The 19,718-nt window shown below is 63.2% G+C and overlaps 2 protein-coding genes across 16 annotated transcripts in view; one reads left to right on the top strand and one right to left on the bottom strand.

Moving 5' to 3' along the window:
* The window catches only part of IFT140 (intraflagellar transport 140), a 102,634-nt gene extending 100,608 nt beyond the window's left edge, over window positions 1-2,026 (top strand). For all 14 annotated transcript variants that reach the window (XR_010152206.1, XM_054668642.2, XM_016929149.3 and 11 more), the window contains one exon: window positions 1,303-2,026. Coding sequence is in view for 13 of the 14 variants with exons in the window: in XM_054668642.2 (XP_054524617.1) it covers window positions 1,303-1,509 (207 nt within the window). In the remaining variant the exon portion in view is untranslated. The remainder of the gene's footprint in view (window positions 1-1,302) is intronic.
* On the bottom strand, window positions 1,999-19,564 carry TELO2 (telomere maintenance 2). 2 transcript variants are annotated; one of them, XM_016929169.4, is made up of 21 exons: window positions 19,272-19,564; window positions 18,260-18,630; window positions 17,252-17,529; window positions 15,565-15,633; window positions 15,161-15,308; window positions 13,336-13,438; window positions 12,447-12,515; window positions 12,123-12,264; window positions 11,912-12,048; window positions 11,096-11,175; window positions 10,822-10,932; window positions 10,460-10,548; window positions 10,191-10,282; window positions 9,832-9,948; window positions 9,591-9,662; window positions 6,995-7,186; window positions 6,260-6,351; window positions 5,538-5,637; window positions 5,219-5,283; window positions 4,873-4,988; window positions 1,999-2,623 (listed from the first exon to the last, which is right to left on the bottom strand). In XM_016929169.4, exons 2-21 carry the CDS (start codon window positions 18,592-18,594, stop codon window positions 2,517-2,519), a joined length of 2,514 nt encoding a protein of 837 aa, XP_016784658.3. In that variant the 5' UTR covers window positions 18,595-18,630; window positions 19,272-19,564; the 3' UTR covers window positions 1,999-2,516. The 2 variants fall into 2 exon arrangements, with proteins under 2 accessions (XP_016784658.3, XP_054524654.1); XM_054668679.2 differs by having other exon boundaries at window positions 12,123-12,270; window positions 12,453-12,515.
* Between the last annotated feature and the right edge of the window lie 154 nt (window positions 19,565-19,718).

Raw genomic sequence — 19,718 nt, 5'->3', positions numbered from 1 at the left:
CTGGGAAGCCCAGCTAAACTGAGAGTGCCCAGGCACACGCTCCCTGGCTGCTGCTGTAGCGCCACCCGGGATCACGTGCACCACCTCACCCAGGCCACAGCTCCTACATCTGCTCAGCTTTCCCGCCATCATCCATCATCTGAGCACAGCCCGCACACACCCTCCCGATGCTGGAGACCGGCAACATTTCTGTCCCCACGTCCTGCCCTCCACCGCCCCTCACCCACCTACGCTGCCTGTCCTGCCCCCCATCCTGCCCCCCACCCACCTACGCCGCCTGTCCTGCCCCCCACCACCCCTCACCCACCTACGCCACCTTTCCTGCCCCCCACCACCCCTCACCCGCCCTGCGCACCTTCTGCCTGCCTTCTGGGAACCACTTGATTGCCCTCTCCGAAGCTAGCTCTGCACACAGAGCAGTCACACGCGCCAGGCCCTGGTTGCATCAGGACGCCGGCCCTTTCTGACCACAGGGTCCCTCTTCGACCCTGGTCAGCTCCTTCCTCTCTCTCCCTCCCTGTGCCAGCCCTTCTCTGAATTCTGCCACTGCAGGACCTCGGCCTGACCTGGCTCCCCACTACAGCATTACCCAAGCTTGTTCTGTGCCCTTACGTCCTGTGTCCCCTGTGTCCCCAGCACAGCGCCTGGCACATGGCAGGTGGTTTGTCAGCATGTAAGGCAGCATCTTTTCAGGTGTGGCTGTTTGCCCTCAGCCTCTCGTTTGAGACTGTGGAAGGCTTGCACTCCACCAGCGCCCACCCCAGCTGAGGCCTTCCTTAAACACAGGTCCACTGCCAGGTGATGGGAGGGGCCATCCAACAAGCTTATTATATCTTCATAGCTGAGACTCCATCTCAAAAAAAAAAAAATACCCAAGCCAAACCAGTAGATATTGCTGCCTGCCCTCCACTCTGACATATGCATGTCCACCCGCAAGACTCGAGTGCAGAACACGGGGCCTCTGCCTCCCCAGGAGGCTCTGCCCGCACACACAGGGTGAGCAGGCCTGTGCACAGCTGCTGAGGGACTTTCCAGGGCCCTGGCTCTGCATTTCCAGCTGAAATGCCGACCGAAGCTTCCTGTTGAGTGTCCACACATGACATGTGTGGGGTCCGCGGGCACCGCATCCCCTCATCACCACATTCCCCCATCACCAATGGGAAGCCTCAGTGCACCCCGTGTCCTCCAGCGCGGAGGCACCCCCACCCGCCTCCAGGGGCAGCAGCACGTGCCTGGCCTGCAGGCAGAGGGTCGTGCCCGGTTGTTCAGGAAAGCTGAGTAATGTCTGCTCCTCTGCCTCAGGCCTACAGATTCCTGGAGGAGATGCGGCGGCGGCTTCCCTTGGCCAACATGTCCTACTACGTGAGCCCGCAGGCCGTGGACGCCGTGCACCGGGGGCTGGGTCTCCCACTGCCACGCACCGTCCCCGAGCCGGTCCGCCACAACGGCATGGAGGACGCCAGGGAGCTGGACGAGGAGGTGGTGGAAGAGGCAGATGACAACCCTTGAGGGGCCTGGGCCCCAGGACCAGCGTGCTGCTGCAGAAAGGCATCTTCTGGAATTTTTTCGTCAGCTGCGGCAAAGCCAGCATTTTTGCTGGGAAAAGACATGTCTGTGTTGGAATACGCAACAGAGCTGGGCGAGAACGCAGCGGCCCGGGCCGGCAGAGGCTGTGACCCGTCTGCACCTTGCTGTGTCCCGCCTGCCTCTGGGTGCCCGGCAGCTCCACTCGATTTTTGGATTCATTCCTTTGAAGGGAGTCGGGTTCACCCTTCCATCCTATTCTCCCAGCTACACACTGTAAAGCCTGAGAAACTTCTAGAACCTCAGGAAGCTGCAGCTGGAGGGCTGGGGCACCTGCCCCCCTGCTCCCCACACATCATATCCTCCCCATACTCCTACAGGGCCCACGGCTCCTGAGCAACAGCTGGGACACCCGGGCCTTGGCGGCTGCACCCCCTGCTAGGCTCTGCCCACCGGCCACCAACACTCCTGTAATTCCAATAAAGTAGTTTATTTTCTGAGAGCCCGTGCCCTGTCCCATCCCGCCCCACGAGCCCATCCAGGAGCCACACACCCTGCCTGGGCTGTGAGCACTATTCTCCTGGTGACACAGCGCTCAGCCCGAGGGACCTGGGACAAGAGCTGCTCTGTCCTGCTTGGTGGCTCTCAGAGGAGAACCTTGGGGGCTCTGAGCAGCAGGTACACCGTCCTCCCCTCCTGCCAGCCTGGTTCTGCCCTCACTGCAAGAGTCAACCCCGCCAGCAGCGCCCACAGCCCCAGCCCCACGTCCAGGCTGCCATGTCCCGGCGGGCAGTGCCCAGGCCCAGTGTATTTTTAGCAGACTGGCTGCACTATAAATAGCCGCAGGCCGGGCCTTCCTGCATCTGCACTCTCCGTACCGGATGCGGCCGCAGACCTGGCCTCGCTACAAAGCCTGGCTCTGCTGCTCCAGGCTGCTGCTCAGCCGCCTTCCTTGCTGTCAGCGGGGGTGGTCCTGGGGAGGCCTCCAGGGACTAGGGAGACGCGGGTGGGAAGAGCCTGTTCTTGAGTCTCTGCAGAAGCAGCAGGGCCCTCAGTGCCAGCGTCCTGCAGTCCTCGTCCGGGTCTTTCTCGGCCACGTCTGCCAGACGAGAGTGACAAGCAAAGCTGAGGCAGCATGGAGGGCGTATTCTCCCTCCTCCTGTCTTCAGTCTGCCTGAACCAGCCCCGCCAGGCCTGACTCCATGGAAGAAAGGGGGCTCGGGTCTGCAGTGACCCCGGACTCTCCCCAAGGCCTTGGGGCCTGCATGCCACAGGCTCTGTGCAGGCAGCACTGTACATGGAGGGCTGCCCTGAGCCGCGGGACAGGCAGCCATGGGAAGGGGGCCTGGGGTGGGGCACACAACCCGGGAACACCGGAACACCAGCAGGGCCTGCTCCTTGCTGGACGGCAGACAAGGGCTGTGGTCGGAGGTGGAAGACCCTAGGAATCCGGGTGGTGGGCGTGCCACCCGCCTGTGGGGAGGCCTCTTGGGTGTCTGGGACCGCACACTGCCAGAGCTCTTGGCTGCCCGCAGTGCTGGGACCCTCACCAAGGCCTCCTGCAGCCTGGGGCCCCGGGGAGCCTTGGGGGGGCTCTGCTGGCCACAGCTCCTCCCCAGATTGGGCTAGAATCGCAGGGTGAGGAGGCACCTGTAGACCCTTGTGGGAGGTGCCTATGAAAGGAGAACACCCTGTCGGGACCCCGCCAGCCGAGTGGAAAGGGATCGGCTGAGGGACAGGGCCCCCCTGCTCCTCCTGGTGCTTCAGGCCCCCAAGGCCCCCAGATGATGACGTTGCAGGTACCCAGTCTCTGGGGAAGGAGGTGGGCCAGGAACTGCAGGGAATGTGCCCGCCCACCCAGCCCCGTCAGTGGCTCCACTGGCCAAAGGGGAACCTCTCCTCCTCCAGGCAGGGCGAGTGGGCGACAGCATGCTGAGGAGGGGTTGGGCAGCAGCTCCAAGGGACTGGTGTCTGGGGGGCCTCACCCCCCTTGAAAGAAGCAAAGCCCAGCACAGCACTCCCCACACTTTGGGCCCAGGACCCTCCAGCTGCTCCGTGGGAAGACATTCACGGCCACCCTGAGCACAGGTCCTGGGAAGGGACAGGGCAGAGCTGGGCCTGCCCTTCCCGTGTCCATCGGTACCGTGCCCTGCTCTTCAGCCCGTCCCCGGGGACTCGTTGGCTCCACTCCCCATGGGAAACACCCGTTCACACCCAGCAGGCTGGCACTGCGCCCAGGTGGGGAGAGGGGAGATGGCTGGGGCAGAAGAGGCACACAGCCCAGCCCCACGGGAAAGGAAAGGTGACCTCACCAAAAGCATCCCCCAGCATGCCCCAGCACAGAGGTCTGAGCACAAGTCCCTGGGAAGGACCCGTATCACCCGGGACCCTCCTGACAAACGTGGAAACTGAGGCGGTATCCATGAAGCCACCTTAAGGGCCCCACAAACCAACCACTGGACCACAAAGGCCAGCAAACAACAAAAGGTGCTGGGACTGGCCGGGCGCGGTGGCTCACGCCTGTAATCCCAGCACTTTGGGAGGCTGAGGCGGGTGGATCACGAGGTCAGGAGATTGAGACCATCCTGACCAACATGGCGAAATCCCGTCTCTACTAAAAATACAAAAATTGGCTGGGCGCAGTGGTGGGCACCTGTAATCCCAGCTACTCAGGAAGCTGAGGCGGGAGAATTGCTTGAACCCAGGAGGCGGATGTTGCAGTGAGCCAAGATTGTGCCACGGCACTCCAGCCTGGGCGACAGAGCAAGACTCTGTCTAAAAAACAAACAAACAAAAAGTTGCCAGGACTGCACCGGCCGGAGGGGCCCAGGGAGGCGGGCGGGCGGGGTCACAGAGGGACCCCAACAGGGTCCAGGATCAGGACCAAAGGAGGGAAACGGCCAGTGCTGGGGTGGCTGCACCTCCGGCCTGCACACACTGCCTGTGTGGGTCCCAAGGAGTCACGGCAGCCTGGCCTGCAGGAGCTGCAACACACACACACACGCACACACGCACACACGCACACCCCGGGCCGACACACATCACACACACACACACACACACACACACCCCGGGCCAACACACATCACACACACACACACACACGCGCACACCCCGGGCCGACACACATCTCACACACACACGCACACCCCGGGCCGACACAAATCTCACACACACACACACACACACACACCCCAGGCCGACACACATCTCACACACACACACACCCCGGGCCGACACACATCTCACACACACACCCCAGGCCGACACACATCACACACACACACACACACCCCAGGCTGACACACATCACACACACACACACACACACCCCGGGCCGACACTCACCCGCCAGCCAGGACCGGGCTTCCAGCAGCTCGTCCATCAGGTCCTCCAGCAGGCGCGCAGCAGGCACGCTGAGCAGGACGGAGGAGATGGCTGACAACAGCCCCTGGCGCACGTAGCTGCCGGCAAGAAGGCGGGGGCTGAGCTCGGCAGGGACCACACCCCAGACCTCCCACTCCCCTCAGTGTGGCAGACCACCCACACTGCGGCCCTGCCTGGCACACTTCCTATTTGGGAAGTACCAGGCCAGGCTGCCTGTCAGCCACCTCGAGGCTCCACAGGGCCCCCGCAATAAGACCCCTGTGTCTGCCTGCACCCCTGGCCTGGCCCAGCCCCACAGGCCACTCACGCATCGACGTGGAAGCGAAGGGCCCATACGAATTCCAGCAGGGCCTTGCCCATGGCCACAGCCACCTGGACACCAGCAGAGGGACAGTCAGTGGGGTCCCGACGCCGTCCCCACATCCCAGCACCCATGGGCGGCTTCCGCTGCTGGGCAGCAGCAGGGACAGGGCCTGCCTGACAGCCGAGGGGATGCTCCCGCTGCCCGGGGGCCCACACAGGCAGCCCCTCCCTCAGACACCCATCCCTGGGCGCAGGTGAGGCTGAGGAGCGCTCCTGATCCACAGGCAGCACAGGCCGGCGCCCGGCGACCTCTCCCGGCTCACCGTGGTGTTAACAGCCAGGCACATCAGGGCCCCTAAGGTGTGCGCCAGCCTTCCGAGAACCAGCTGGTCTTCTCCCAAGAGGTCGAAGGTCACCAGAGGCCTAGAGCACAGGATGGAGCCCAAGGTGCAGCGGGTGCCTCAGGGCCAGGTCCCCAACCTCCTGGGCCACCGTGGGAGACCGAGGGAGCCCCACACAGCCCCTCCTCCCGTGCCCACCGCCTTGCCTGCACCGAGATCATAGGAGCAGACATTTCCGGGTGCCCACTCCCCCTGCAGGGCTGTCTGGCACAAGTCCACCTGGGCCAGGAGTTCCCAACGCCGAGACCCCCACCCCTGCCGCAGCACAACCCAGGCCCCACACTTCTCTGCCATCTCGAGAGCCTCACGCCCTGAACGTGGGGCCAGTGTAGCGCCGGCTGAGGCAGGAGGAGGCGAGCAGGGCCCAGCAGGTGATGGCGTCGGGCACGTGCGGGCGGCACTGCCAGCCATGCCACAAGCCCAGCATCGGAGCAGATGCCTGGTGCCTCATGGCAAAGCTCAACCACAGAGGAACCTTGCGGGACGCTCCCTGCCACTTAACACAGGCTTACAAAAAGCCACAGCAAAGCACGACCCTGTTCACACCCAAACCCACTCAGATCCCAGCCCGAACTTCTTGGCCACAGTGGTACGTCCAGGGTCCCTGTCCCCCACGTCCACAGGCCCACGGAAAACCCACTCACCTGTCAAAGCGCTGAAGGAGGGGGAAGAAGAAGTGGCCGGCCACGGAGCTGAATCTGCTGGGGCTGCCTGCCGGGCCCTGCCTCGGGCCACCCTGCCAGACACAACTACAGCGATCACGGAGGTGCAGGCTTGGGCAGCGGGCACGGCACCCCCAGCCCGAGAGGATCCCACAAAGCAGCGTGGACCCCAGCCTCGCCTTGCCTCCCTGGGCTACTCTTCCGGCCCCGCCCAGCTCCCAGGCCCCATGGGGTTGGTGACGGGACTCAGGCTCCGCGGCCAATGCCTGGACAGCAGACCAGGCGTTCCCGAACTTGCAGGCAGGACATTGAAGGCTGGAGGAGCGTCCTGGGGAGGCCGCCCTGGGCACTGCAGGATGCCTCCATGGCCTCCAACCCTCCCCCAGTGACAACCAAAAACATCTCCAGACGCCCCTAAACATCCTCGGGTGGAGCAACACCACCCCGGCCTAGATGGGCTCTGAGGACAGAGCACCACCAGGACTTAGCACCACCTGTCACTTAGCATGTCCCCAAGCCCAGTCTGGGTCTCCTACAGCCAAGATCCAGTTCCTCGGTGCAAACCATGGACCCTGCCTTTCAGGAATCCCGGCAAAGGCACCATCCCCAGCGAATGTGGCCGCCCCTCGCTGCAGACAGCGCCTGGAGGTGTCTGACCGCCCTTCCCACCCACCCACGGTCCCCATGCCCGTGAGGAGCTGACCAGGCGCCACTAACCTTGGAGAGCCGCCGGGTCTTGCTTCTGATCCGCTCCTCCACCACCACCCGCCAGTCGGACGCCACGGCACTGCCAGGCTGAGAGACGGCTGCCTCTGGCAGGCACGGGGTGTTGGGACTTGGGGAGCCAGGTTGGGGAGTCCTCCCGAGGCACCCAGGCCTAGACAGCTCCTGGGCGGCCAGAGTCAGCACCTGGAGGGAGATAGGCCCAGGGCCGTCGCCACTGCTCCAGGGAAGAACATTTCCCAAGAGTCAAGTCATCAGCCAAAGCCCCAGAAACGGGCCCGGGGGCCCTCCCAGCCTGGGAGAAGGTGTTCTGGGAACAAGGAGAAAAGTCATTTCCCCGTAGCTCACAGCGACCGCGCCTTGGTAGGCGGGAAGGTGGGGAAGGTGGGCACCGTGCTCCAGGAGATGAGAACACGCCCAGGGCCGAGCGCAGCCTCATCCTAAAGCCACGCAGTCCCGCCACACCAGAGCCACATGCCCTTCTCCCAGGAAGTCGGCCTCACAGCAAAAGCAACGCTGCAGCGGCACGTGCCACGGGCGAGGGGACCTCAGAACATTGCGGAGAAGGCACCAAGGACCCATGTGCGCCTCCATCTCTAGGACACCTTCTTAACAGGCCAGCGCCAGACCGGAGGCTCCCAGGCTGGGAGGGTCGGGGCGACTGCTGACAGGGATGGGGTTTCCCTCTGGGGTGATGAGGACGCTCTGGGACTAGACAGAGGAGGCGGCTGCGTGACACTGCGGATGTTCCGAACGCCACCCAAGTGTGCACCTTAGAACCAGTTACGGCCAAGGTGGGCGGATCACGAGGTCAGCAGATCGAGACCATCCTGGCTAACACAGTGAAACCCCGTCTCTACTAAAAATACACAAAATTAGCCGGGCGTGGTGGCGGGCGCCTGTAGTCCCAGCTACTCGGGAGGCTGAGGCAGGAGAATGGCGTGAACCCCAGAGGCGGAGGTTGCAGTGAGTCAAGATCGCACCACTGCACTCCAGCCTGGGCGACAGAGCGAGACTCTGTCTCAAAAAAAAAAAAAAAACCAAAAACCAGTTGCGGTGAGTTGTTCTCATGTTCTCAGTCTTTTTTGCTTTATTGTGGTAAAATATATACAAGATTTACCACGTTAACCCCTCCCCTCCCTTTTTTTTTTTTTTTTTGAGATGGAGTCTCGCTCTGTCGCCCAGTCTGGAGTGCAGTGGCGCCATCTTGACTCACCACAACCTCCGCCTCCCAGGTCCAAGCAATTCTCCTGCCTCAGCCTCCCACGTAACTGGGACTACAGGCATGCACCACCATGCCCAGCTAATTTTTTGTGTTTTTAGTAGAAACAGGGTTTCACCATGTTGGTGAGGTTGGTCTTGAACTCCTGACCTCATGATCCGCCCGGCTTAGCCTCCCAAAGTGCTGGGATTACAGGCGTGAGCCGCCGTGGCCGGCTGCTTTTTTTTTTTTTTTTTTTTTCTACAGAGACAGAGTCTTGCTCTATTGCCCAGGCTGCAGGGCAGTGGTGCCATCACGGCTCACGACAGCCTCAACCTCTGGGCTCAAGCCATCCTCCTGCCTCAGCCTCAAGAGTAGCAGGGACCACAGGCGCCACCACTCCCGGCTAATTTTCTTCTGGTGGAGATGACAGGGTCTTGCTATGTTGACCAGGTTGATCTCAAACTCCCGGGCTTGAGCAATCCTCCCACTTTTGTCTCCCACAGCACTGGGATGACAGGCATGAGCCGCCGCGCCCAGCCTGTTTTCCCCATCTTTAAGTGTACAGTTCCGTGGCATTAATAAGTACGTTCATGATGGGCAACCATCACCTCCGCCCTCGCCAGAACTCTTTTGCCTTCCCAAGCTGAAACTGTCCCCGTGAAACCCTCACTCCATATCCCCTCCCCAAGCCCCTACAGCCCCGTCCGCTCTCCGTGAACTAGCTCCTCTGGACGGCTCGCTTAAGTGAAATCAAACGATATACAGGCCCTGGGGCTGCTTTAACTAAATGTTCTCAAGGCTCATCGTGTGGCAGTGCGTATCAGAATCGAATTATCTTTGAGACAGTGTCTCCCTCTCTCACCCACACGGGAGTGCGGTGGTGCAAACAGCTCCACTGCAGCCTCCACCTCCTGGGTTCGAGGGATCCTCCCACTCCAGCCTCCCGAGTAACTGGGACCACAGTCGCCCGCCACCACACTTGGCTAATAGAGGTGGAGTCTCATTGTGGTGCCCAAGCGGGTCTCGAACTCCTGGGCTCCAGCGATCCTCCCGCCTCAGCCTTCCAGTGCTGGGATTCAAATTTTTCTTTTTCATTGCTAAATAATATTCCCTCACCTGCGCAGTACACATTTTATCCTAAAGCGGTGAATTTTATGGCGTGTGAATTATATCAGTAAAGCTGTTATTTTAAACAAACAAAACTCTCTGCCCCGGGAGCCCTGACTCCCCCACTGCTGAGTCCTGCCGGGTCACACACTCACGAAGGCAGTGGACAGGCCTGCACGAGCCCTTGGGGCCCAGCAACAAGGAGACCCAGGTTTTGGCAGCCCCACCTTAGGGCAGCTTGGGCCAGACCAGGGGGACTGAGGCCCAGGAGGCACTTACGTCCAGGATGTCCATGCGCTGCCGGAGGCTGTAGTTGAGGGCATAGAACTGCGAGGTCAGATAGTCGGCCACCTGAGGACACAGGGGAGAGGCTGCTGTGGTCCGGGACCTGAGGGCCACCCGGGGCGACCTCCGGGCACCTCACAGCCAGCTCCAGCACAGGACCGAGCCTCAGGCACCGCAGCTCCCAATGCTTCCCGCTGTGCCTGCACTGGCCAGGGCCACGGGTGCGGGAACTCACCGGGGCCGGGTCTGTGACCGTGACGGCCACCAGGGCTCTCTGGCGCAGCCCTGCAAATCCCACCACACAGGTCTTCTCCTCCAGATGCAGAAGCACCTTGGCCAGCTCCACGCTCACCTGCACGCAGGGGTTAGGGCTGGGAAACCTGTCGGACCCAGCCGCCCGCCCTGAGGCCTCACCGAGGCTCACAGGGCCTGAGCCACCCACCCCAGCAGAGGCCCCAGGCCGTAGGCCCCCCGGGAGAGGCAGCAGCCCTGTCACACACGGGAGCCATATGTCACCCTCAGTGGCCAGGACACAGATGGCATTGGGGGAGCTACCGTCTTGGGCCTCCCCACCCACTCCCGCCCCCCACTCACCTCCCGAGTGGCTGTGGGGCTTCTGTAGACCAGGCCCTCAAGGGCCCGCAGGGCCGCCTCCCAGCGCTCTATGTCCTCAGACGTGGTCAGGGCTGCACAGAACCCAGAGTGGCCTCGGTCAGCCTCAGCCCTGACCCTGAACCCATGAGAGCCAGCAGCACGGTCGGCACCCCGGGCCCAGGGCTTCCTGGTGGCCCCTTGAGGCAGAACCAGGCTGTGAGCGAGACCCATACCCAGCCCAGCAAGGCCCTCCAGGGGCCCGTGCCCACCTTCCACGCAGTCCCGGACGTAGGCAGGAGCCTTGCTGCTCTTCAGCTCTCTGTCCCCCGACATGTCGTAGGGGACAAACTCATCATCGCTGTAGGAGAGCAAAGCAGACATGAACAGCCCATGGCCTGTGACAGGAAGTGCCCAACGGCAGAGCCAGCCCCTCTCTCCTCCCCAAGATGCGGAGCTCACGCCTCGGCCCCTGCGCCTACGGTGGAGCTGGGAGCTGTGGGCCCTCACATGAGGACGAAAGAGAAGAAGCACGGAGCAGGCAGGGAGCCCCCCATGGGGCCGCAGCTTGGAGTGTGAGGGGTTCGCCTCCCGGCCTCCTGCACGCTGCCCACTGGGGTGGCAGAGCCCCTACCTGTCCAGGTCCGAGTCAGAGCCCGCCAGCTGTGCTTGGGGGACACCGCCATCCACGATCTCTGCGGGGGTCTCTGCAGGGGGCTCTGCCGTGGCTGGAACGAGGGACGTGCTTTAAGGAAACAAGGAACAAAAATCCTTTAGGGGCCCCTCGAGCCTCTGGTCTCAGGACTCACAGGACAGAAAGAAAGGGTTTCCCCCCTCCCATCGCGGCGGCGGAATCCAGAGCAGTAAGATGTGCACGCGGTGGGGTCCCGGGGGGCAGAGACCCTCACCCCGCCTCCGAGGCGCCGTCACCCGCAGGCTGGGGGGAGGCCAAGGCCAGCAGCTCGAGGCTCAGTTCATCCTCTTCGTACTACAGCAGGGGAGCAGGCTCAGCAGCATCCACCAGGCTGCAGCGCCCCTCCCCGAGACGGAGCCACGGGAGCCACTCCCCACTGCGGCCTCCCTCCCAGCCCGGTCTCACTCAGTGGCTGGGCCCTGGATAGCCAGGTGTCTTTTTAAAAGCGATTTTCTAAGATTCCACCTCAGGCCAAGGGTAGCACTGGGAGTGCTCAAAGCTGGGGGGCCGTGGCCCCTCTCGAAGGAGCTGGGCCTCCCCCAAGGCCAATGCCCCAGAGAGATCCCAGGTTCTCAGCAGATAAGAGGACAGGCCGTCACCTCCACAGCCTGAGGCAGAAAGGGCTCCTCCACGGCCAGGCAGCCGCCCACACCGGGCAGCAGGCAGCAGAGAGGCTGACACCCACGGCCACCGACCCAGAGCGACCTGGCTGCCCTGCAGCCCTGGCCGGACAAACCGCAGGGGGTGGCCCCCTTAACCCCAGCCTCCCTCGGGCCCCCGTCTAGAGAGAGTCTGTGAGCGTGTCCAGGCAATCCTTCTGGGGGCCCTGTGCTCACCCGACCCTGTGTGGCCCCAGGAGCTCAGGGCTGAGAACCTGCCACAGCTTCCAGCCTCAGCCCTGCGAGAAGTCCACACGGACGCTCTGCAAGTCTGGACCCCGGGAAGAGGCGGTGACCCTGGGGCTGGAGAGGCAGCCGCTCGGGAGACCCGGGCCAGCCACACGGGGACGTGGAGGGGACGGCCCGCTCACCTGGAATTTCAGGGGAGGCCCCTCGGGGTGGATCCGGGCACTAACGACCTCTGCCACGATCATGCCCAGGCGTCGCACGGGGGGCAGGCTACTGTCCAGGCGGCACTTCACGCCCGCCATCATGCTGGCCAGCAGCTCTGCAAGCACCGGACAGGCCCCCTGAGCACCTCGGGGCGCCCGAGGCCGGGGGGAGCCCAAACCACCCGCTCACCATCCCGGCTGTCCCGCAGTTCCGGCTCCCCGAGGTGCGCCAGGCAGATGAGGACGGCCTTGCTGACGTGGCGCTGCTGCGGCAGGGGAGTGTGGCGGATGGCACTGCTGCTGCCCCACGTCTCCAACAGCTCCTTCAGCACCTGCAGGTGGCATGGCCCAGGACTGCGTGGGGCTCGGGGCCAGCCTGTCCCCGCCAGGCCCACAGCCACTCTGAGGGAGCTCCGCCCCAGCCCAGCCAGCCTCACCCTGCCGCCCAAAAGGTGAGCCCCGCACGGCTCTTCTCCCAGGGCCTCGCAGGGACGGAGAGCCAGGAGGCACGTACCTGCAGCAGGAGCGGGCGCCGCTGGCTGTCCATGGCCAGATGGCCCAGCAGGCTCTGCAGCATGGGCGTCTGCAACAAAAGCACATGCCTGTCCACCGGGCTGAGGCCGCCGCCTGGCCAGCCCGGGGCTCCCAAGGCCAAGAGCCATGCCAGGACTGGGACCAGACTGAGGGCAGCAGACGGACAAGCATGGGGGCAGCCACTGCCTCCTGGAATGCGGGACCCCTCCCCTCCCGCAGAAGCTGCCCCCTGGGCTCAAGCGACCCACCCGCCTCTATTCCTTTGAACTGAACGTGATAAAATGGTTCCATATAAAAACGTAGGATGCAGCTGCTGCCGTGCTGGGGCAGGGCCTCGCCATCTTAAGTTCTCGTGTGAGCAGAGGAGGAGGGTGAAGCAAGATGTGGCCGGGAGTCAGGGGACCCGGCTCACCCACTCCGGGCTCAGGGGACCTGGCTCATCCCCTCCGGGCTCAGGGGACCTGGCTCATCCCCTCCGGGCTCAGGGGACCTGGCTCATCCCCTCCGGGCTCCAGGCCATGGGGACGGGAGTCATAAGTCCCGGAAATGCACGACCTCCTCTGTGTCCTCACCTATCCCCCACCCACCCCACCCCACCCCCTCAGGCCCCTGGCACAGAACGCAGCTAGGGCGGGTGGCTTCCCGGGAGTCTAGAAGATTGAGACATGAGAAGCCCTCACTCAGAGCCGTCACAGCAGGGCCTGTCATCAGGGCAGGGAGGCACCCACCGCCTCGCCAACTCCTGCCAGCCACTGCCAAATCACAGGCAGGGTCTCCCAGGCAGCAGACACCGCTCCGACCCCATGTTTTGCAGCCATTCTTGCTGTGATGGGGCAGCCAGCAGCCTGCACCCTCCGTGGCGTCCTCACCGTGAGCCGGGACTGTAAGAACAGAAGCTTCCGGGTCATCACAAACTGGGCCTTCTTGTTCTTCACCACCAGGTTCCCCAGCAGTCTCGAAAGGACCTCAGGCCTGCAAGACAGAGTCAGGGGCCAGAGCTGCAAGCCAGCCTGGAGACAGGCAGGAGCGAGAGCGTGAACTCCGATGCCCACAGACGGCGGCCTGACTCCCGGCCTGCCAATTCCTAGCCACGAGCCTCTGGTTCCATCCTCCGACTGCCTGAGCTGGGCCTTCATCCTCCCTTCTCTGGGGCATAAATGCCACAACCCAGAGAGCGCATGCACCGCAGCCCGGGCGGAGGCGGGTCCACCCCCGACAGCCTCCTTCCCTGCACCTCAGCCCGGGCGGAGGCGGGTCCACCCTTGAAGGCCTCCTTTGACAGTGCCAAAAAAAATGTATTTACAAAAACACGCAGCGGGCCAAATTTTGTCCAAGTAGCCTGTAGGCCCCTGGTCTAGACTGAAAGAGTCCTCCCAGTGAGAGGTTATGGGTCTCCAGAAAGAGCCCCACAAGTCTCTCCAGCCAGTGTGGAAACAGATATGGCTGGATTTCTCCCTCACTTATCACTTAAAATTCCACACAAAGGAATAACGGTTAAAAAAACATTTGGGAGGCCAAGGCAGGAGGATCACTTAAGGCCAGGAGTTTGAGACCAGCCCAGGCAACAAAGTGAGCCCTGTCGCTACAAAAAATTTAAAAATTAGCTGGGTATGATAGCGCGCACCTGTGTTCCCGCTACTCAGGAGGCTGAGGTGGGAAGATCGCTGGAGCCCAGGAGGTCGAGGCTGCAGTGAGCTATAATCACACCACTGCACTGCAGCCTGGGAGACAGAGCAAGATCCTGTCTCTAAAAACAATCCCCCCCAACACCACCACCAAAACAAACTATAAAATAGAATGTGATTATATGATTATATAGTTCACAGAGAAAAGAATACAAGTGCCTTAAACACACACACCCTCACCCAGAATCAAGAATGCAAAGTCAGCCGGGTGCAGGGGCTCACGCCTATAATCCCAACACTTTGGGAAGCCGAGGTGGGTGGATTGCTTGAGGCCAGGAGTTCAACACCAGCCTGGCCAACATGGCAAAACCCCGTCTATACTAAAAATACAAAAATTAGCCGGGTGTGGTGGCGGGCGCCTGTAGTCCTAGCTACTCAGGAGGCTGAGGCAGGAGAATCACTTGAACCCAGGAGACGGAGGTTGCAGTGAGCCGATTGCACCGTTGCAGTCCAGCCTGGGTGACAGAGCAAGACTCCAACTCAAAAAGAAAAAAAAAAAAAAAAGAGGAGGAAACACTTTGGGCAGAGACAGGTATGTCCTTGCACACGTTGAAGGGAGGGGAGACGTCTGAGGCAGGCGAGCTGGCAGGGTTTGTGGGGGTAAATGGCCGGCAGTCCTGCTTCCAGAAATGCAACCTTGATTCTCCTGCACAAAGACGTGGGGAAGTGAGTCACCGCCCATCACCATGTCAGAGCCTGGACATGGCGCACACGTGTGCGAGGGGGACCACAGGCGCAGGACGGGTGGACGGCCCAAGGTACAGGCGCCTTTACGGTGTGGGCTGTTCACAACATCGATGCTATTTCATAAGAGAAAGGGACCCTCTGATGCAGAGGTCACCATCAGCACGTGCGGGAAGTGAGAGGGCACCACCCACACCCTGTGGCACCTACATGGGGGTGCCAGCTGCAGCACGGCGCCCAGGAGAAGTAGCGTGAAGGAATGGCAGCCTCTGGGGGTGCAGACCCCCAGAAGCCAGTGCAGCTGGAGGAGAGCCTGGCTGCTTACCCCGGCGCGGCCTCCACCAGCCCGGTCAGCACGGCCTCCATGGCCCGGTCCGGCACGTGCTCCACCAGGCGCCAGCAGACGCGCTGGTGCAGGTAGCTGCCCTGGGTGAGCGCTGCCAGCCGGGGTACCAGCACGCCCAGGATCTCCTCTGAGGGGACAGACGGAGGACCTGAGCCTGGGGAGCTGCACCCACCTGGTGTCTGGGGCTGTGTGGGTCCAGCAAGGACAGCCCCACAGCTCCCCAGTCAGCACAGCTGAGCCCCAGATCCCACGGGCCCAGGACAGGACCGGGCAAGGGGACCCCGCAGAGGGCCAGGGTCAGGAGGGATTCTCGGCCTTCTGCAGAAGGCTGACGGGCTGTGAGGGTCGGGGCAGGACGGGCAGGAAGGCACTGCTCTACTCACGCTGCCTCCCGTGGACACAGGCTTTCCCGAGGACCTGAGACACGAAGGACACGGAGGAATCCAGGCCACCTGGGACAGAAAGGGAGGCCTGATGAGGAGGCCGGCGGGAAGGCACAAAAGAACATCTAGGTGTGGGGAGAGCTGCTCTCGGTCAGGCGGACTCCAACCGACAGCAAAACTCACTCAAAACAACGGCTGGTGCCCATCAGCCTACCCAGCAAATCTGAACAGGAGTGCGTGGAACTTGACAAGCAAATCACAATCCTTTCAAACCTTCACCCATCTTAGCCCACTTAATCGTCACGATGGTGTAGGAGGTCGGGACGGGTATGATGTTGCCAAGGAAGGAGAGAAAGCATCGATAGGGCCCGGCCAAGTTGGGTCAGCCACGCAGGGTAGGCCCGGGCCCTGAGCCGGGCATGAGACAGCCACGCAGGGTAGGCCCGGGCCCTGAGCCGGGCATGAGACAGCCACGCAGGGTAGGCCCGGGCCCTGAGCCGGGCATGAGACAGCCACGCAGGGTAGGCCCGGGCCCTGAGCCGGGCATGAGACAGCCACGCAGGGTAGGCCCGGGCCCTGAGCCGGGCATGAGACAGCCACGCAGGGTAAGCCTGGGCCCTGAGCTGGGCATGAGACCCTGGAGCAGCACCACCACCACGGCCGCCCACAGGGAAGGAGCGCACGCCAGGGAACGGGGGGAACCAGGAGGGGCCGGGCTGTACCAGCCCCACAGAAGAGCTGGGACGCAGGGGAGCGGCAAGCACAGAGCCGCGTGGGGACCAGGATGGCCCCAGCCAACCCCGAACGCGTGAAAAAGCCGCATTCCACGTGTGTCCGAGATGTTCCCAAAGCCTCAACACATGGACCCACGCACAGCAGCAGCTGCAAGCCTAGGGCTACGTTCGGAAAAGACGGGAGGGGCTCGGGAGGTTGCTGCAGGAACCCCCAGGTGAGGCGAGGGGGCTTGGGCCACACAGGCCCCACGCAGGGACTCGAGGGGCCCGGCTTCCTCCTGGGCTCTGAGGGGGCGCCGAGCTGCTCCAGGACCCCAGGGTGCCCCTGAGCGAGGGAGGGAGTTTCAGAACGAGGTCGGGGCAGCATGTGGAGGGTGGAGTCCGGACCCAGGTGCTCGACCTGCGTCTGAGCTGTCGCCTGGAGCTCGGGAAAGGCAAGAGAAGGAAGGGGTCACCCTGCAGGGAGAGGCAGACGCTCCGGGTGCTGTGCAGGCCCCGGCCCAGGCTCCTTCTCGCTAGTGAAACGCACACTCGCGGCAGCCGCCATCTGACGCCCCAGGGAAAACAGAGCGAGCACGGGCGCTCACGGGGCCCTGCAGCCCAGCAGCGGGCAAGGCCGTTCCCACAACACCCCCTCTCCAGGGCACCGCCAGCGTCTGCCTCCAGACCTGAGAACCTCGAGATCCCCCACCTGGCCACCACAGCACAGTTGGGCCCTGGAAACCCAAGGGACTGCAGGGACAAGAGAAGCCCGCGTGGAGGGCAGCGGACTTCAGCCCACAGCAGATGAGCCCTTCCGGTCACTACTGTGCGGGACAGGGACATCCCCACCTGCCTGACGGCATCAACCAGAGACTCCAAAGTCTCCAGAGGCCGTGAGGCACCAGAGGGTGGCAGGGGACGAGGACCCAAGAAGACGGGTGGCCAAGGGGTTCCCCGAGGCAGGGCCTCACCTTGGAGAGAGTCCACAACTGCCTGCAGCACCCGGACGACCTCGTCGCCGAGCAGGCGGAAGTAGTTCTGGGGGAAGAACTCGGCCAAGTTCTCCTGCTGCAGGCGGTTGCCCAGGTGATCGGGCAGGGCCACCACCTTGCCCAGCAGCGTCTCCCGGAGCAGGATGAAGCCGGGCTGCGTCTGCTGCCGACACTGCGCCTCCATCAGCACTGCCAGCCGGCCCTCGCGCAGGAATCTGGCCAGCAGCCGCGCCATCTTCATCAGCCGGAAGCTGGGGCTGAAGATACAGGCGTGTTGGGCAGAGCTGCCAACCCCTATCCTCGGGGCCCCCTTCCTGCCACAAGGAACCAGCAGCCCGGATGACACGGGCAGCCCCAACAACATAACCAGCGTGAAGTCCAAAACCACAAGCCAGATGGGAAAATCTGTTAATCCATTCCTAAATAACTGCGATTACTGTGTGAGAGCTCTCGGGGCCCTGAGCGGCTTCCCCAGCCTGGAGTCTCACTGGACACCCCTCCCCTGCTGCTGACGCGGATAACTCAGTGCTTGCTTTGATCACAGCAACCTCTGAAAACCCAGCTTCTCAAGATGCAGTGTCCTGGCAAGGACTGCAGTGTGATCTGAGGCTGAGCCTGGGAGCCGGCTGGGGCTGGGAGTCCACATGGGACACGTGTCAGTGATGACAGCTGTGCTTCCCTGGAAAACCTGGAACATCCCCAGCTGACGGGCTGCCTCTGCCGCCTGGGATGTGAACACTCTCATCCCATCCCTCTCTGACACAGCCGGACGGGGAGCAAGCGAGGGACTTTGTGAGACACGGCAGGTACCCTCCCATCGCAAAGAAGACAGACACAGACCGCTTCTTCTGTTCAGGGGTTCAGCCAGGAGCAGGCTCTCTCTCTAGCCCCTCACAGGGACTAGAGAGGCTCTTGGTCCAGTCCTTCAAGCCACTCTCATCACTTCTGAGGCTACCGGCAACCCCAGGATGGGCCCAGCCCACTCACCCCGCAGCACCCTCGATGGTCTCCATCAACACCAGGAAGGCTTGGTCCGCCGGGCCCTCCAGGAAGAAGCTGGCCCACAGCTCCTCCAGGCGGCCGTCAGGCAGCAGCTCCAGCCAGGCCGGGCTCAGCCTGCTGGCAAGACATCTGAGGACAGGCGAGAAGTGGACCGAGGCAAACTCCTCCTTCTCCCTCGGGAGCGCTGGAGGCTCCATCTCACCGAGATACCGCTTCAGGGACTCCAGGGTGCAGAAGATGTGGCCGCCATCCTCCGAAGACGAGAGGGCATGAATGGCTTCCCGGACGGCGAGTCGAACCCCTGAGGGTGCTGGCTCCATCCTGCAGGACAGATCCGGGCGTCACGGGAAGACGACCTGTGACATGGACACAGGGCTCAGCTTGGGGCACGGAAATAATCCACACACGCTCAGGAAGCCCCTCGGTGAGCGCCCCGAGACCCCACACCCCTCACCCCTGGTCCCACCCAACCCTGTCCCGCCTCCTTCCCCTCCAGTGCCTGCCGGTTTCCACCCAGAGTTCGCTCCTCCGCTCGGACCCCAACGCTACCAGCCACTGCAGGGCTTCTCAACCCGGGCCACTGTGCCCAGGGAACATTCTCAGTTGTCTCAACCAGGAGTGCCACTGGCGCGAGAGGGAGGTGGAGGCCAGGGATGCTGGTGAGTGTTCCCCGGGCACAGCGCGGCCCCACGCGTCCTCGCACCCAAGGCGGGAAACTCGGCCCGCGGGAGCTGCCGGCCCTCCCGGCTCCCTGAGCGGTGAGGGGTGGCTCCAGTCGCCATTCCTCAGCCCCTTAGAAACCAACAGCTTACGGGGAACACGCGTTCGGGGCTAGAGGAGCCGCACGCGGACCCGCCCCCGATCCAGGCCCGGACCCCAGCCTGTACCCCGACCCCGACCGGACTCCTACCCGACCTGGACCCGACCCAACCAGACCTGGAGCCCAACCCGACCCAACCGGACCCCCGATCCCCGATCCCCCGACCCCCAACCCGACCTGGACCCGGCTCCCGGGTGACTGCAGCGCGCTCAGGCCCCGCGCGCCAACGATTCGCTGCAGCCGATTCCCCACGGCCGCTGCGGCCCCGGACGAAACGCGATCGCGGCCCAGCCGGTTGGCCCCGAGCACGAGTTCCTGGGTCCGGGCGAGGCTCCCGCGGGTTTTTTTGAGCCTCTGGGGCGGGTCTCCGCGGGCCTCTCAGCGCGAATCTGCGGAGGACGCCAGGCGGGAGGGCGCATATGCGCCTGCGCTGCGCGGGGACGAGGCGGAGCCTGGACGCGGGAGCGGGGGCGGTGGGGTGGGCGGGGCCTGACGCGTGAGTGGGGCGGGGCCTAAGGGCAGGGCCGCGCTTTCCCACGTGGCTACGAGCTGGGTTCGCTGCGCCCGGGTGGTGGGTTCTCGCCTTAGTTTCTCCCATCTCGGTCTTCCCTACCCTGGAGTGAT

This window comes from Pan troglodytes, chromosome 18 (assembly GCF_028858775.2).
Source record: "Pan troglodytes isolate AG18354 chromosome 18, NHGRI_mPanTro3-v2.0_pri, whole genome shotgun sequence".
NCBI lineage: Eukaryota > Metazoa > Chordata > Mammalia > Primates > Hominidae > Pan > Pan troglodytes.
This window is presented reverse-complemented; position numbering and strand designations above follow the sequence as displayed.